Here is a 12,847-nt window from a genome sequence, read left to right on the forward strand (position 1 = left end):
ATGTGAACAGCCTCACACTAAATCAAGCAGACTGTGGGCTGGGATTTAATATGATATTAAATCTTACTTTGGACAAAATACTGAGCAGGCAATATGTGAATATATATGAGAGGGACTTTAGATTCATTCACTGCTTTTAGGTGGAATACTGCGGGTGGTGGTCATAAAATAAATAATTTGATGTGTGTGTCTATTAGCATGATGTACACACACAGTTGAGAGGACAGACAGATGGGATGACAGCGTGTGCATGGGTGCTTGTGTGCGTGTGAGGAACTACCTGTGTTACCTGCACTGGGGGGTCTGTGTGTGACTCCGGGAGACATGCTGTTTCTCTGTAGGCCGTGGTGCGCCAGTGGCAACAGGTTGTGGTTGCCTAGGGAACCACCAGGATGGCTGTAAATGAGATTGTTCTGGTTGCTAACGGGAATGGACACAGACATGTCGTAGTTCGATGGGGGCACGGCCTGCTGGGAGAGAGAGAGAGAGAGACACAGACAGGAGTTTGATTAGACTAAAGATACGAGCGATAGCAGTGGGCGAAGAAACAGAAACAAGGAATGAACACAGAAAGAGGGAAAGAGAGAGAAACACTCCAGGAACACAAAGGAATTTAAAACTATCTATAGTCAAAGTAGTCAAACACAAAAGAAACGAGACAAGCCAAGTTCAAAAGTACAAATGGACAACTAACAATAGACAGCCATGCGTAGATGAATGGTACAGAGAACAAACTTAAGACTAAAAATACAAGACAGTATGGACGGTGGAGGGGAGCACTGAAATTAAAGGGTAAGCGTCTAGAAAACTCCTCTTAGAGTCGCTCAAATTGCCCTCAAGATGATGGGTTAGGTATCTTTCTGAAAAGGCCTCAGATTTTGCCGCTGACATGTTGGGACATTTGTCATAATGAAGGCAAAAAGTTGACCTTAGGAAATATTATATTGTGGCCACTCATTTATATTCCTGGTTTATTACATTAAATAAATAAGAAGGCTCTGGTTAACTGGGAGGAAAGCCAATGGCATCCCACTGTTCTAAAAGAGCTAAATAACTCAGTCTGTCTTTACTTCACTAATAAAAAAAAAAAAGTCTGCAATATTTCTTGCAAAACTAGCTTCGAGACCGGAGAACTGAATGCAATTAGGAATAATTTATTTGTCTGTCACATGGAGCGAATGCAAAGTGTTATTAAGGGGTAGACTCGGATCAGTCAGCAGTCTCATCAGGAACATGAGTAGAGGTAGCCTGTCGGCCCCAGGCGTCTAGTTTGTCATGTTTATTGTGTCACTTGGCAGAGGGGCTTAACCTTGGGAGTGCCCTGGAAGTGGTTGATCCTGCATGTTAGCTTTAGGAAGTAGAAAATAGGGCCCTAAATTACTGCCATGTGTCTCAGAGCGCATGGAGGGAGCGCATCAGGGGGATCATCAGCCTGGCTTACGTGGAAGTGGGATATGTGCCTTAGCGCTGCGTCGTCTTCTTCAGTTTTCTCCCTTTTGCTAATGTTCTTTTTTTGCAGGCCAAATATTATTTCATTGCGGGCCTCTGAACGTTTCGCTTTTACTGCAACTTTTACACAGCAGTGGGCTCGCCAAAAGCTATGGAAGCTTCCTTTTATAACCAGTGGAGGGGCTTGGTTTTATTTTTTGAAGACTTTCACTAATTTCTTCCATCTCGGATTCCTTGTCGGAGTTTTTATACCTCAAGACTTCCCTATATGCGGTATATTTTCTAAGAGTGGGGGAGCTGTCTCAATGTGCTGTTCACATTTTGCGTGCACACACACATCCCTTCGCTGTGGGTGTAAGGGCCCCGTCTGTAAGCTGTCCTTTAACTGGTGCCATCCTTCCTGTTTTCACTCATCTTCCCCCTCCGCCTCTCCCCCACAGACTCCTCAACAGTCCCCTGCAATCCAGAGGCCCAGTGCTTGGCAGCCACCCTGACCACACACTGAACTGCCACTTGTTGTGTGCAGATCCCCCCCCCCACTGCTGTTTCACCCCCATCCCCACCCAGCTCCGATCCCAAACCCACCCTACACCGCCAACGCCATCCCAGCTCACCAACCCCTGCTTTGCTTCTAACCACATCTCCCCCTGCTCCACACGGCCGAGACACTACTGTTCGTCTCTAAATGATCTACCATGGAATTATCTCTTTCTCTGTAAGGCCTAACCATTCCAATATGGTGCTTTCTGAGTGAAGGGCAGGCTCAGTTTACATAGAGCCTTTATTTTGTGGTTTCTGGCGGCTGGCTATAGATTAGATTCTTCTGTAAAAATAACACAATATAATATAAATCCAGCATGTCTTGACACATCTATTAACAAAGATGCTGTTAGATTACTGAAGAGGAGGCGAGATAATTGAGTTTAGTGAGGTACGGAGATATGCTTATAAGAGTTTTTTGAATGTCTGCTGCTGTTTCACTGCAACAATGCCTGTCCTTGTTGTCACGGGCGACTGAGCGCTGTGTTTTGGTGCAGGAAAAGGAAAAGCGCATGCAGACCACACCTCCCCCGAGAGCCAGGCAAGGCATTATGGGTAACGGGTTCAAGGAGGGAGCCCAGTAAGGTTAAAATTTGTCATGGGAGAAAGTCTGCAATTACTCCAGCAAAAATGCCTGCTAGTTATGGTTACAGTTATGTCAAATTAGAGGACCGCTCCTCAACTGTAATCAAGCAAAATCAAAGAGCTGTCATTCTTTTTCACTGTAAGTATACAATATCACTCTCGTCTTACTCTCACTCTCACTTTGTGTATTTAGTCTAGTGGCAAACAACGGTGGTTAGCTGGGTTAGCTCAACAGTCACCGGCCAGTCAGCATTCTGTTAGCCTGCCGAGGATGCGGCATAGCGTCAACCCAGTACTTACAGGTAGGTTATGAGTTTTGATCATGTGATCAAACTCCTCGTTAATCTGTTTGTATTTCTCCTCAGTGCGTGGGGTGAGGATGAGAGTAGACTCGAGCTCCGGGCTTTCGCCGCCTTTGTTCTCCTTCTTGCTTAACGCCTGCCAGGTTCCCACAACCACAGAGACGGACGGAAGGGGAGACACAGATGAAGGGACGGAGAGACAGATGACGAAAACACGGGGAGACGAAGACGAAGCGACAGAGGGGAGAAAAAAGGGGAAAGAGAGGAAAGAAAGGTGAGAGGAAGGTTCGGGATTTAACAAGAGGTACTTACACACAGTCTCTGTCTGCTGATCATCAGATCAATGTCCTCGTTTATTTTCCTGTACTTGTCCTCGGACTCGGGGCTGTGGCCGACCGAGTCGTCTGCGTCGGGGTCTGGGCTGTCACAGCCGTTTAGGCCCTTCTTTCTCAATGTCTGCAAACAGAGCAGTTGCACAACATAGTTGAAGGGCGTTGGGTTGAGGAACAGTGACCCAGGTGAACAGCTTGGGAGAGACACATGATGATGACCTGTGAGGAGGTACCCTTTAGAATCGATCCTGACAAAAGAGCAATTAGAGGAAGTTTGGAAAACCATTCAGATAAGTATATCTTGATTTAATTCAAATGAATAGATTTCCAAATGCACTTTTTCCTCTATGTTTCTGAGAAATTAATCATTTTGGCAGGCTCCATTCTAACCTCCATCAACACGGGGTGACACGAGGATACACTGGCTGCTTTGTGAACAGGAAAACATGCAGCTAAACATTCAAGATGGCACAAAGGATTTAATCGAATCCAATAACATAGACGTAACAAGTGATCGAGCTCTCGACCAAAAAATGACAAATCATGGGACCTTGAAACCTCATAATTACACAGGAAAAAGGAAAAGTCATAAAAGTTAAACATTTTATAGCCATAATCATCAGTGTGTCGTGAAATAGAATTAAAATACAGTTGAGGTGCTTGAGTTCACGACTGTGGTAAATAGCTGTGCTATTAAATGTGGCAGTTTCTGTTTTGGCCACCTGATGGCCACCTGCCCCCATTAGAGTGGCCAGAAAACAGCAGACAGGCAGAAAAGCACTGGCTCACCACCACTCCCTCTGAGCGGAGGAGAGACGCAGACAAAGAGAGCGAGAGCGAGAGAGAGAGCTGCCTCTGTCCCTTTTTTAGATATTGTTGACAACCATAACAACAGGGATAAGTTTCAGAGGACATTACTGTGTGTGATAGCACGAGGGTATGTTTGTTTGAGCAAGCAGGCGAGCGCCGATAGGTGCTGCGTTCGTTTGCCTCGTAAAGTGAGAGACAAAGACAGAGCGGAAGAGAAGAAAAAGTACAGTAGCTGACAGTTAGAGATCTCATCAAAGGCACCCCCCCCTTCCCTCCTCCTCTCCACCCCGCTTTCACTCTCCTCCTCCCACCCCTCCTTCCCTCTCTCCTCCTGGCTTTAATAAAGGGAGATTAGTCTACAGGAGGAATATCACGGGCCTGCTCCTGTCTGTGCAGTCGTCGCTTCACACTGCGCTCTCCTACTTTCATCTGAAGCTCCATATCAGACAGACGTAATTAAATTTACTTTAGCACACCCTGTATTTGATGCTGATCAAGTGTGTGTGTGCGTCTCTCTGTATATGTTGTAGTGTGTGTGTGTGTGGGAGGGGAAAGAGGGGAATGAGTCTGTGCATGTGTGTGTGCATGTGTGGGTGTGCGAGAGTGGGTGTTAGCGTCAAGAAAAAAAGAAAGAGAGACTGAGCAGGAGCAAGGAGGAAGATAGATGCTAAGATAAGTTAATCTCGGTGAACTTCTTCCTCTCATTTGTTTGTCTCCGTCAGCACTCACTCACGGTAGAGATACACGAGCGCCAGCTACTCCATCACAACCAGCGGCAGAAGTGACAGGGAGCGATCTGCCTGCTTAGAAAACAAATAACAATCCAGTCATCTCTCATGTCAGCACAACAAAGGCCTGTTTTGAGTGTGGTTTTAGTGAACTTAGAGGGCTCCTTTTGTGCTGCGCGATAGCTGTTTGATTCCTGAGGCGTCTCGTGGCGAGGCGAGCTACTGTAAGCGTGTCAACATTCGCTGGCTCTCCTCTTCTCTCTCTGAATCCTCGCTCGGCCCCCAGAGTGGAAATCTGGAATTCTGAATTTGAAAGCGTCTCTCACATCTCTGACAGTCTTCAGGAAATCACACCAAACAAATCAACCGCGGCGGTGCAGGAGATCTGACTTCTAACAGACCCACAGTGAATCAGGCACTCTTGCTCTATCAGAGGTGGATGAGTCAAAAGAACAAAGGGGTTGCAGAGGTTTAGCACGCTGTCTTTTTTGGCAAAGGCGTGAGATGTAAAACTTTTTTGCTGTTTCTTTTGTGTAGCTTCATTCTGGCCTTGGCGATGCATCATATCGAACTGACAAGAGCTGAACCGCTGGCCTTTTTCTGTTCACATGAGAATGCACGCAAGGAGGGAAAAAAAAACAACGTTTCTTCCTACTTGCACAGATTTCCACCACCTACTGCCGCCAGCACATGAGAGATTCACTTCCATTCTTGGAAGAACAGCGGCGGGGCATTGCTGGGAGAGGAGAACGAGGGCTGGGGTAAAGGTGACACCCATATGGGGTAACTGAGCTTGTGGTCTGGCAGGGGGTTGGGCAGCGGTTGCGTTGGGTGTTGATTGGGTGAGTGTTATATGACTTTGAAGCATGTGGCCCAGGCTTAGCTTTCCAACGGGGCTCAGCACATTGAGGGTGCGGTACAAGGACGGTATGCCACTCATCCAAGTTATGCCCACCTGTTTAAAGACATCACACCTGTTGCCAAAGGCTGACACACAACCCAACAACCAATCGGATCCGTCGGACCGCTCGCATAGCCATAGAAGGACCTCTCGCTCTGGCACTCTCCACCCTACCGCCCTACTCTCGTCATCCTATATATTTTCCCCCTTCTCTAATAGCCCCATTGCTTAATCTGTGCCCCGAATTCATTATGTGTTTCATGGCTCGGCGCCACAGAGTCATCGACTGCTGCTCCAAACAAGGCTTTGAGTCTCTTGTTCAGTGACATCATCACTATATAAGATGCATCAAAAGACGTACGTTTCAAAATGACGGAGAGAATAATGATCATTGGGAAAAGGAGCTGCTACCCTTACATTGAAAGCCACAGGAGTATGGGTACGAAGAGCTGGCATGGAAATAGAGTCTTTGGGGAATATGCTAATAGGATGAGGATTAAGCAAAAACACTTTGGTGCAGTTCACTTGTGCCAAGAATTCTATGCACACAATATTCACCCAAATGATCGTTCTCATATTGAAATTATTCAATTTCACAAGTAACTGAGATTTTCAGTTTCATAAAGAAATGCTCATTATTTTAGTCTAGCAAAATGGCTGCTGGCAGAAAAGGAAAACTTTTCAGAGAGCATTACTTAAGTTTATGGCAATTTTGTTGCCTGTTTAAAAAAGTAAAATTGTCACCGTTAATTAATTAATCATTTATTTTGTTATATATATCTTGATCAGACAATCAGATTATTTAAAACAAAAAAAACTAAGAACCAAACACAATTTCCTGTACTCCTGTTACAGTTTAACACAACAGAATAATGTGGATATGCTATGACGTGAGAAACCGGCTCATAAGAGAGAAAGATTGATGGAGAAAAAGGCTACAAACATCTACAATGTGAACAGTCAGCGGGCATGTTACAGAGAGTGAGTACAGTAAATGTGAGAAAAGAAGAGGGAAGGAGAAAAAAGACTGCAAAAAAGCTGTGTATGCTTGCTTGGCTCTGTGTCTTTCTCTGTGGCCCCTTTGGAGGCTTGCTCCTAATTAAACTCCTTCTTCATGACGCTCCCTCATGACTCGACTTGTCACAGGGCCTGCATGAAGCAGGCACAGCATAGACACGGCGTCCTACATATTTAGACACCCGTCTCATCGGTACCCTTCAGCCGGCCTAGACTGGGCTGGCCTAAGACGGGCTAGAGGACTACAGTGAGCGAGGCGACCTGGGCTAGATTGAGATAATCGGAGGTTAAGTGAAGCAGGCGTTGAGCTACGGGGGAACTGAATCATATTGTATATTGCTCTGTGTTAGTACATCTGTCAAAGATTTGCGTTCTCTGATGTTTTAATTGCAGGAAAAAAATCCAGCCTTGCACTCATTTCATAGTTTAGGGTGTGGGTAATAACTTCATGTTGCTCTTGAGAGGAACTGTGGAGGGTATTTGGGTGTGAATTCTGGGTGGCCCCAGGGGGTCTGCTAGGGACAGCTGACGCCTGCCCAGAGCTCCTGCCATATACCAGGATCCGTCTGCTCGGCATTCTGCCACCCTGCTCACCCTCTCTATCCCCCTATCCATCTTTCTGCCCCCATCTTTCTGTCTCAGTCTGCTGCTCAGTCTGTCTCCGTCTCTGTCCTCTTCCCCTCAGTTTCTGCGATTTCTACCGCGTCTCAACAGAAGCTGAGTCACAACATTGTTGGCTCGACGGGTGCATCTTTATTTCTGATAGATACGGGCTGGTTGATGGGTTGTGTTTGGAAAGAGCTTCACTGCTGACCATTCCCCTCTGCAGTTATCTTGGCAGTGGCTGAAGGGTACGACACACTCAATATTGTGTTTATGGCTATTGGCGACAGCCAGGCCACTGAATGTTTCTCAATGTCTTCAACCAAATGGCTGACAGCATCGGTGAAAAAAAACGCTCTGCAAAAACAGCCAGTTTATAATAGGCCTTTTATATCTGTGCCAACACTGTATGGTCTTCAGAATACACATAACTATTGTAAGCAAAACCCAAGACTTATGAAAGAAGATAGTATAGTAGCCGAGCACAAAGAGTTCCCCCCAATAAATGCAGCAGTTTATGGTTCACAGTATATTTCAGCAGTCGATGGAAAACAAGTCGCTGACAGAGGAGCACAATATAAAAGCATTAGTAACTGCGCCACTTATGGTTAATCATGTTTGATGTGCTGTTAAAATGTAATAAAATTGTACTGGTATAAACAGCTTTGCCTAGCAGGGTCTCAGCCTCTGTTTGTCACAATGTTAAGAACAGATTGATTCACTCTGACTACCAGAGACACTCCTTGACAGTATGCAAATTATACAGACCTGCCTTCAGAATGTGTGAGAATGTGTGTAGGCTGAGTGTGACCACAGAGTGCACCTACAGTATACAGTCTTTACAGCGACTGGTTTAGCACCTCAAAGTGAATCACAATGGAATTAAAAAGGGCTTCCAAATAATCTGCAAGAAAATGTCATCTAAAGCTAGGGGCTACAGTAATAAAGGCTTTTTAAAATCACACAATGTACAAACGTCTGAATGGAATACAGCAGGTTTAAAGTGGCAATCTTGAAGATTTTAATTTAAATAAATGCATATTAAGTCACTATCTATCACCAAATGAGGTAACGCAATGGTGATTGAGCCTATAGCCCACCGATGAAAGGATTGCAATATTTATATATTTGCAGTATTATGAACTGGGACTTTATCCAAAATTGCATAATACGCACTCCATTCCCAATATGTGTATCGTTCAACATACTTTTGTGTGAATAACCAGTAATATGCATCTTTTTGGACGCACTGAACAGTAATTTCCATCGTCACTTCCTGAGAGCCTTCTTGTCAGTTGGAGACGTGTAACCATGGTAACCCGAGCCAACCTCGTGTTACCAAAACAATTGTTTGTGAGACTGAATTAATTTTCAATATATATTACGCCTAGAAAAGTAAAATCTTATCCTTACAGTTAAATTGAAGCGTTATTGATGTTACAGAGCTGTCCGTCAACGTCTGTTATGAACGTTGTCGTCACTATCGCATTGCATTGTGGGATATGTATGCCGTTGTAGTGTCCACCGTTTGCATACTATAATATTTCATCGGAAATAGGATGCGATTCGCGTATCATTGGTTTCATACTAAGGTTTTGGACATACTAACAAATCTCACATACAGTTTTAGTTTACTAAATCTACTACTGCATACTAACATGCGTACTAAACGCATGTTAGTATGGTATTTCAGATGCAACCTGGGTGTCTGTGGTGACATTCCCGGAAAAATGATGTTGTATACACACAACAAATGGAACTATGCACACAACTCTGAAAACTTGAAGCTCATGTACATAGAAATATAATTTTAATATTCTATTTCTAAGCTCATGTATCAAGAAAAAAACTCAAGACTAAAGCTAAGCTATCTCTAGGCACTATTCCATGGTTTTTACTCAAATAGAAATTCTAAATCAATCATGACTGAAATCTTAAGCATTGTCACTTTAACCTAAAAAAAACATACAGTACATTTCCTTTGGCTGCACTAACTTACAAACCCAAGGCTTAGATTGTGACTGTTTTAGGGGGAAAAAGGTGACAAAAAGAGGAAAAGTTTGGAAAACCACAGGACAACAGGGAGCTCCCTTTTTTTTTTTACCAATTGACAAACTCAATTTCGTCAGAGCAGATTGGTAAAGAGCAATGTGGCTTAGTGTCAGTAGGGGTGAGGCAGTGGGGAGAAACGTTGTCCCTTCCCATCACAAATAACAAGATGGAGGTGGTCATGAAGTGGACCCGCTGTGGATTAAGACCCCCCAGCACCGCTGCACAATAAGCGCACTCGGGGTGGCCTTGCTGGCGGCACAGATGGGGGTAATAGCATGTTTGAGATGTGCTCTCGTTCTCCTTATTTCTATTTCTTTTTCTGTCTGTCTGGCTCACTCTTACTTGCTCTCGTTTTTGTCTCTCTCCCCCTCACTCTCTCTGTCTGTCTCTCTCGCTCACTCTTTCTTTCTCTCGGCTTTTCAGAGTGGAGGGAACATCAGAGGGATCAGGCTGGCTTAGCTTATTGGAAGCAGATGGCAGACCAAAGGCAAGAAGGCCACAGTTTCATGAAGCGTGGTTTGAACATGCCAGGACCATGTCGAGGGGCATGCCCATGGATGATGGCTACATGGTGTGTGTGAGGAGTGAGCATTTGGGGAGGGGAGATGGTTGATTTTGTAGGTTACCAATCTGAGGAATGGGACCCCCAAATCACAGCCTGTCCCTGCCTGTTTTTTTCCTTTTCAGTCATCATCTGTGCATCCCTATGCACTGGTTGAGGCGGCGTTTGAAAAACTATGCCTCAATGACTTGGTGGCTTTGAAGCCCCTTACTCCTGGTGCCCTGCTGCACTATAATCAGGAATCAAAGGCTGGCGTCTGGGATCCATCATCCCTGGCAAAGTGGTCGTGTGTTCAGTAATAACGCTGGCTAACTGTGGATGTAATTACTAGCTGTCTAGGGATTACTAGATTGACTAAACATTAAAAAAGGGAGCGAGAAGTAGAGCAAAAAATTAGAAAGAAGTGTTAAGAGAGACAGAAAGGGCTACTGTAAATCCACATTTCTCCAAACTGTGGCATTGCGATGGTGCATGTGCTAAAATCACCACTAAGAAGAGCCCGCTGCAGACGAGAGCCCACTCACAGACAGACAGTCTTAGCTAGCCAGTACGCGGCACAATACCAGATGGTGCAGTGTTTCCCATATGGAATAGACAAACACTAAGCACATGTCAGAATCCAACACTGTTTGCTACAGCAGCATCCCGGCCCCGGGAACAAAGTGGTCATTCACACTAGTCACTACACTGTATAATTACCCAGATAGACATTATGCGACACAATGCCAGCTCAGTGAAACTGGATAAAGAGGGCACTCATGTCTGCACCCTCAGCCTACCCATCTTCCATCCTGTCTACGCTCCAGTTGCATAATTCGCCACTATTCAAATGAGAGAAATGTCTATATGTATTTCTGATTCAACATAAAATCAATTTGTCGAGGCTAAATTGTGTGTGGAAAAACACTCTTATACTTGCTTTATATACTGTGATGCTATATGAGCAGTTTTTTTCAGTTATTCACACATGTCAGGCACTGTGACATTATCAATGAAGCCTTCAATTACATACTTTAAGTCATCATCAGATATTAAGAGCTCGGGAAAATGACTCCAGTTTTCTTAGGGTGGGTAAAAACTTCAAGTCCCCCGCCTCCAGCGCCCCTCTATTCCTTCTTTGTCCCCCCTCCAATCGTCACTTATCGTCTTTTGTCTCTCTGTCTCTTATCGCGTGGTGCCACAGCAGGAAGAGAGAGCCTGAGGGAGGCCTCGAGCAACAATGACCAGCCGGTTGACCTCTATACTGTGACCTTGAGTTTCCACACCCTGTCCAAAGCTGCAATCATGGCAGGGCAGGGGAGGGGTTTGAGGCCGGGGGGGGAAGCTCCAGGCAGGGCAGGGAATGCCATCTATAAAAATAGATCTTCATTATTCTGAATTTTCCACAAATAGTTTCAAAGAACAAGGCATCATTTCATCTTAATGGCTGGCGTGAATTGTTTTGGGCTGTGTAATGGAAAAGCCTTGCCTTTTTGGCAGCGCGGCCTCAGAAGTGGCCTGCCTTTTTCACCGCTCCACACCACAGGGACCACATATTGGCACATTTCAAACAGTCTATTTTTAAAACCCCCTTCTTGTTGTTGTGTGCGAGTACCTCAGACTTCCGCTTCAGCGTATTGACCTTAAAAAACACCTCTGACAGAGATCCAAGTGCTACTTAGTTTCTTGTCTGAGGTTCTGCTTTTCTGGGCAGCGGGCGTCTGATGTGGAATAAAACGCTGAGCCTGTAGATCATATGCATTATCTGTCATCTTGCTTTTAGCCACTCTTAAGAAGTGGAAGAGGCATATAGTCTATAAAATAGGAACTCAGTAAACTCGCTCTCTTTATGTCTGAGGCTGGCGCCGCACACAGATGTGCTCTAGTGTGCCAGCCTACAACTTGGAGCAGACAATGTTCAGCTGTGTGAGGAGATTATGACCCCTCTCACGGTTTATCAATGGTATCATCGGCTGATTAAAATGCACTTAATTCCATTGACATAGATAATATAGCTTTTCCAGGAATGTATTTTCACTTTAATAAAAAAAGTTGCTGAAAACAACCAGACAGGAAGCGTCTGTTTGGTAAAATGTGAGGGTAGAAAAACAAGTGAATTAAATAATAGACTTCTTTATCCAAGGGATCAAATGTTTACAGGCGCAGCGGGGTCTCAGATCAATGGTCTTATGCATGTGGTCGCTGAGGGGCAACTTCTTCATGGTCGGTCCTCCGAAAGGGAGACAGAGGCTGAATGAATACTCTGACACTTTGCTTACTCACTCCTCTGTTTCAAAAACAACCCCCACCCACCCTTTTTCAAACATGAGGCGGGGGGAGAGAAAGAGAGAGAGAGAGAGAGAGAGAGAGAGAGAGAGATTCCATGCCTATTCTTCTACCCTCTCCCAGCAAGGACCGCCAGCTAGGCAACTATTTTTAGCTTCACCACACACTATTTTTAGACCACTACCACTTTTTGAGGCATTTATTAGAAAAAAAAAGTACATCAAATAAGAGAGAACGTTGGTTGTGGTTGTTTTGAGGGCGCTGCTTTATTTTGACCATCTAACGAACTAGTTTTTATGTGGAAGTGTGAAGGAAATGGAGTGACTACACATGGATACGTTTCTGCTTTGTGTCTCGCCGCCCTTTTCTATGCATTAGAACAAACAATCTATGTGAAAGTCCAAACAGAACGACAGAGGACGTAGACGGGGTGTAGACGGGAAAAGGAGGGACAAAGGCGCGCCTCTGTTTGTGGAATTCACCACACTTTGAACACCGGAAAGATGTTTCACATATATATAAAATATGTGGTAGCTTGTTTATTTCCTCCACACCAACCTTAGAGCTTGTTTGCAACTCTGCCAAAGACTCCCAGAGCCAACTTTACCATTGTTGTTAACACTAAATATAAAGTATGAACTGAAGGTAGAGGTGTGTGAAAAGTTATTCACAGTTAAATAATTTCTCTCGCCCTCTCTTCA

At 44.7% G+C, this 12,847-nt stretch overlaps 1 protein-coding gene across 13 annotated transcripts in view; it reads right to left on the minus strand.

Annotated features, from left to right (window-relative positions):
- mef2cb (myocyte enhancer factor 2cb) overlaps positions 1 to 12,847 on the minus strand; it is a 76,432-nt gene that overhangs the window by 12,955 nt on the left and 50,630 nt on the right. For 2 of the 13 annotated variants that reach the window (XM_037778235.1, XM_037778236.1), the window contains 3 exons: positions 3,189 to 3,332; positions 2,875 to 3,012; positions 281 to 470 (listed from right to left, as the gene is read on the minus strand). In XM_037778235.1, the coding sequence (XP_037634163.1) occupies positions 281 to 470; positions 2,875 to 3,012; positions 3,189 to 3,332 (472 nt within the window). The remainder of the gene's footprint in view (positions 1 to 280; positions 471 to 2,874; positions 3,013 to 3,188; positions 3,333 to 12,847) is intronic. The other 11 variants (XM_037778238.1, XM_037778240.1, XM_037778239.1 and 8 more) reach the window with 11 other exon arrangements.

This window comes from Sebastes umbrosus, chromosome 8 (assembly GCF_015220745.1).
Source record: "Sebastes umbrosus isolate fSebUmb1 chromosome 8, fSebUmb1.pri, whole genome shotgun sequence".
NCBI classification, from domain to species: domain Eukaryota; kingdom Metazoa; phylum Chordata; class Actinopteri; order Perciformes; family Sebastidae; genus Sebastes; species Sebastes umbrosus.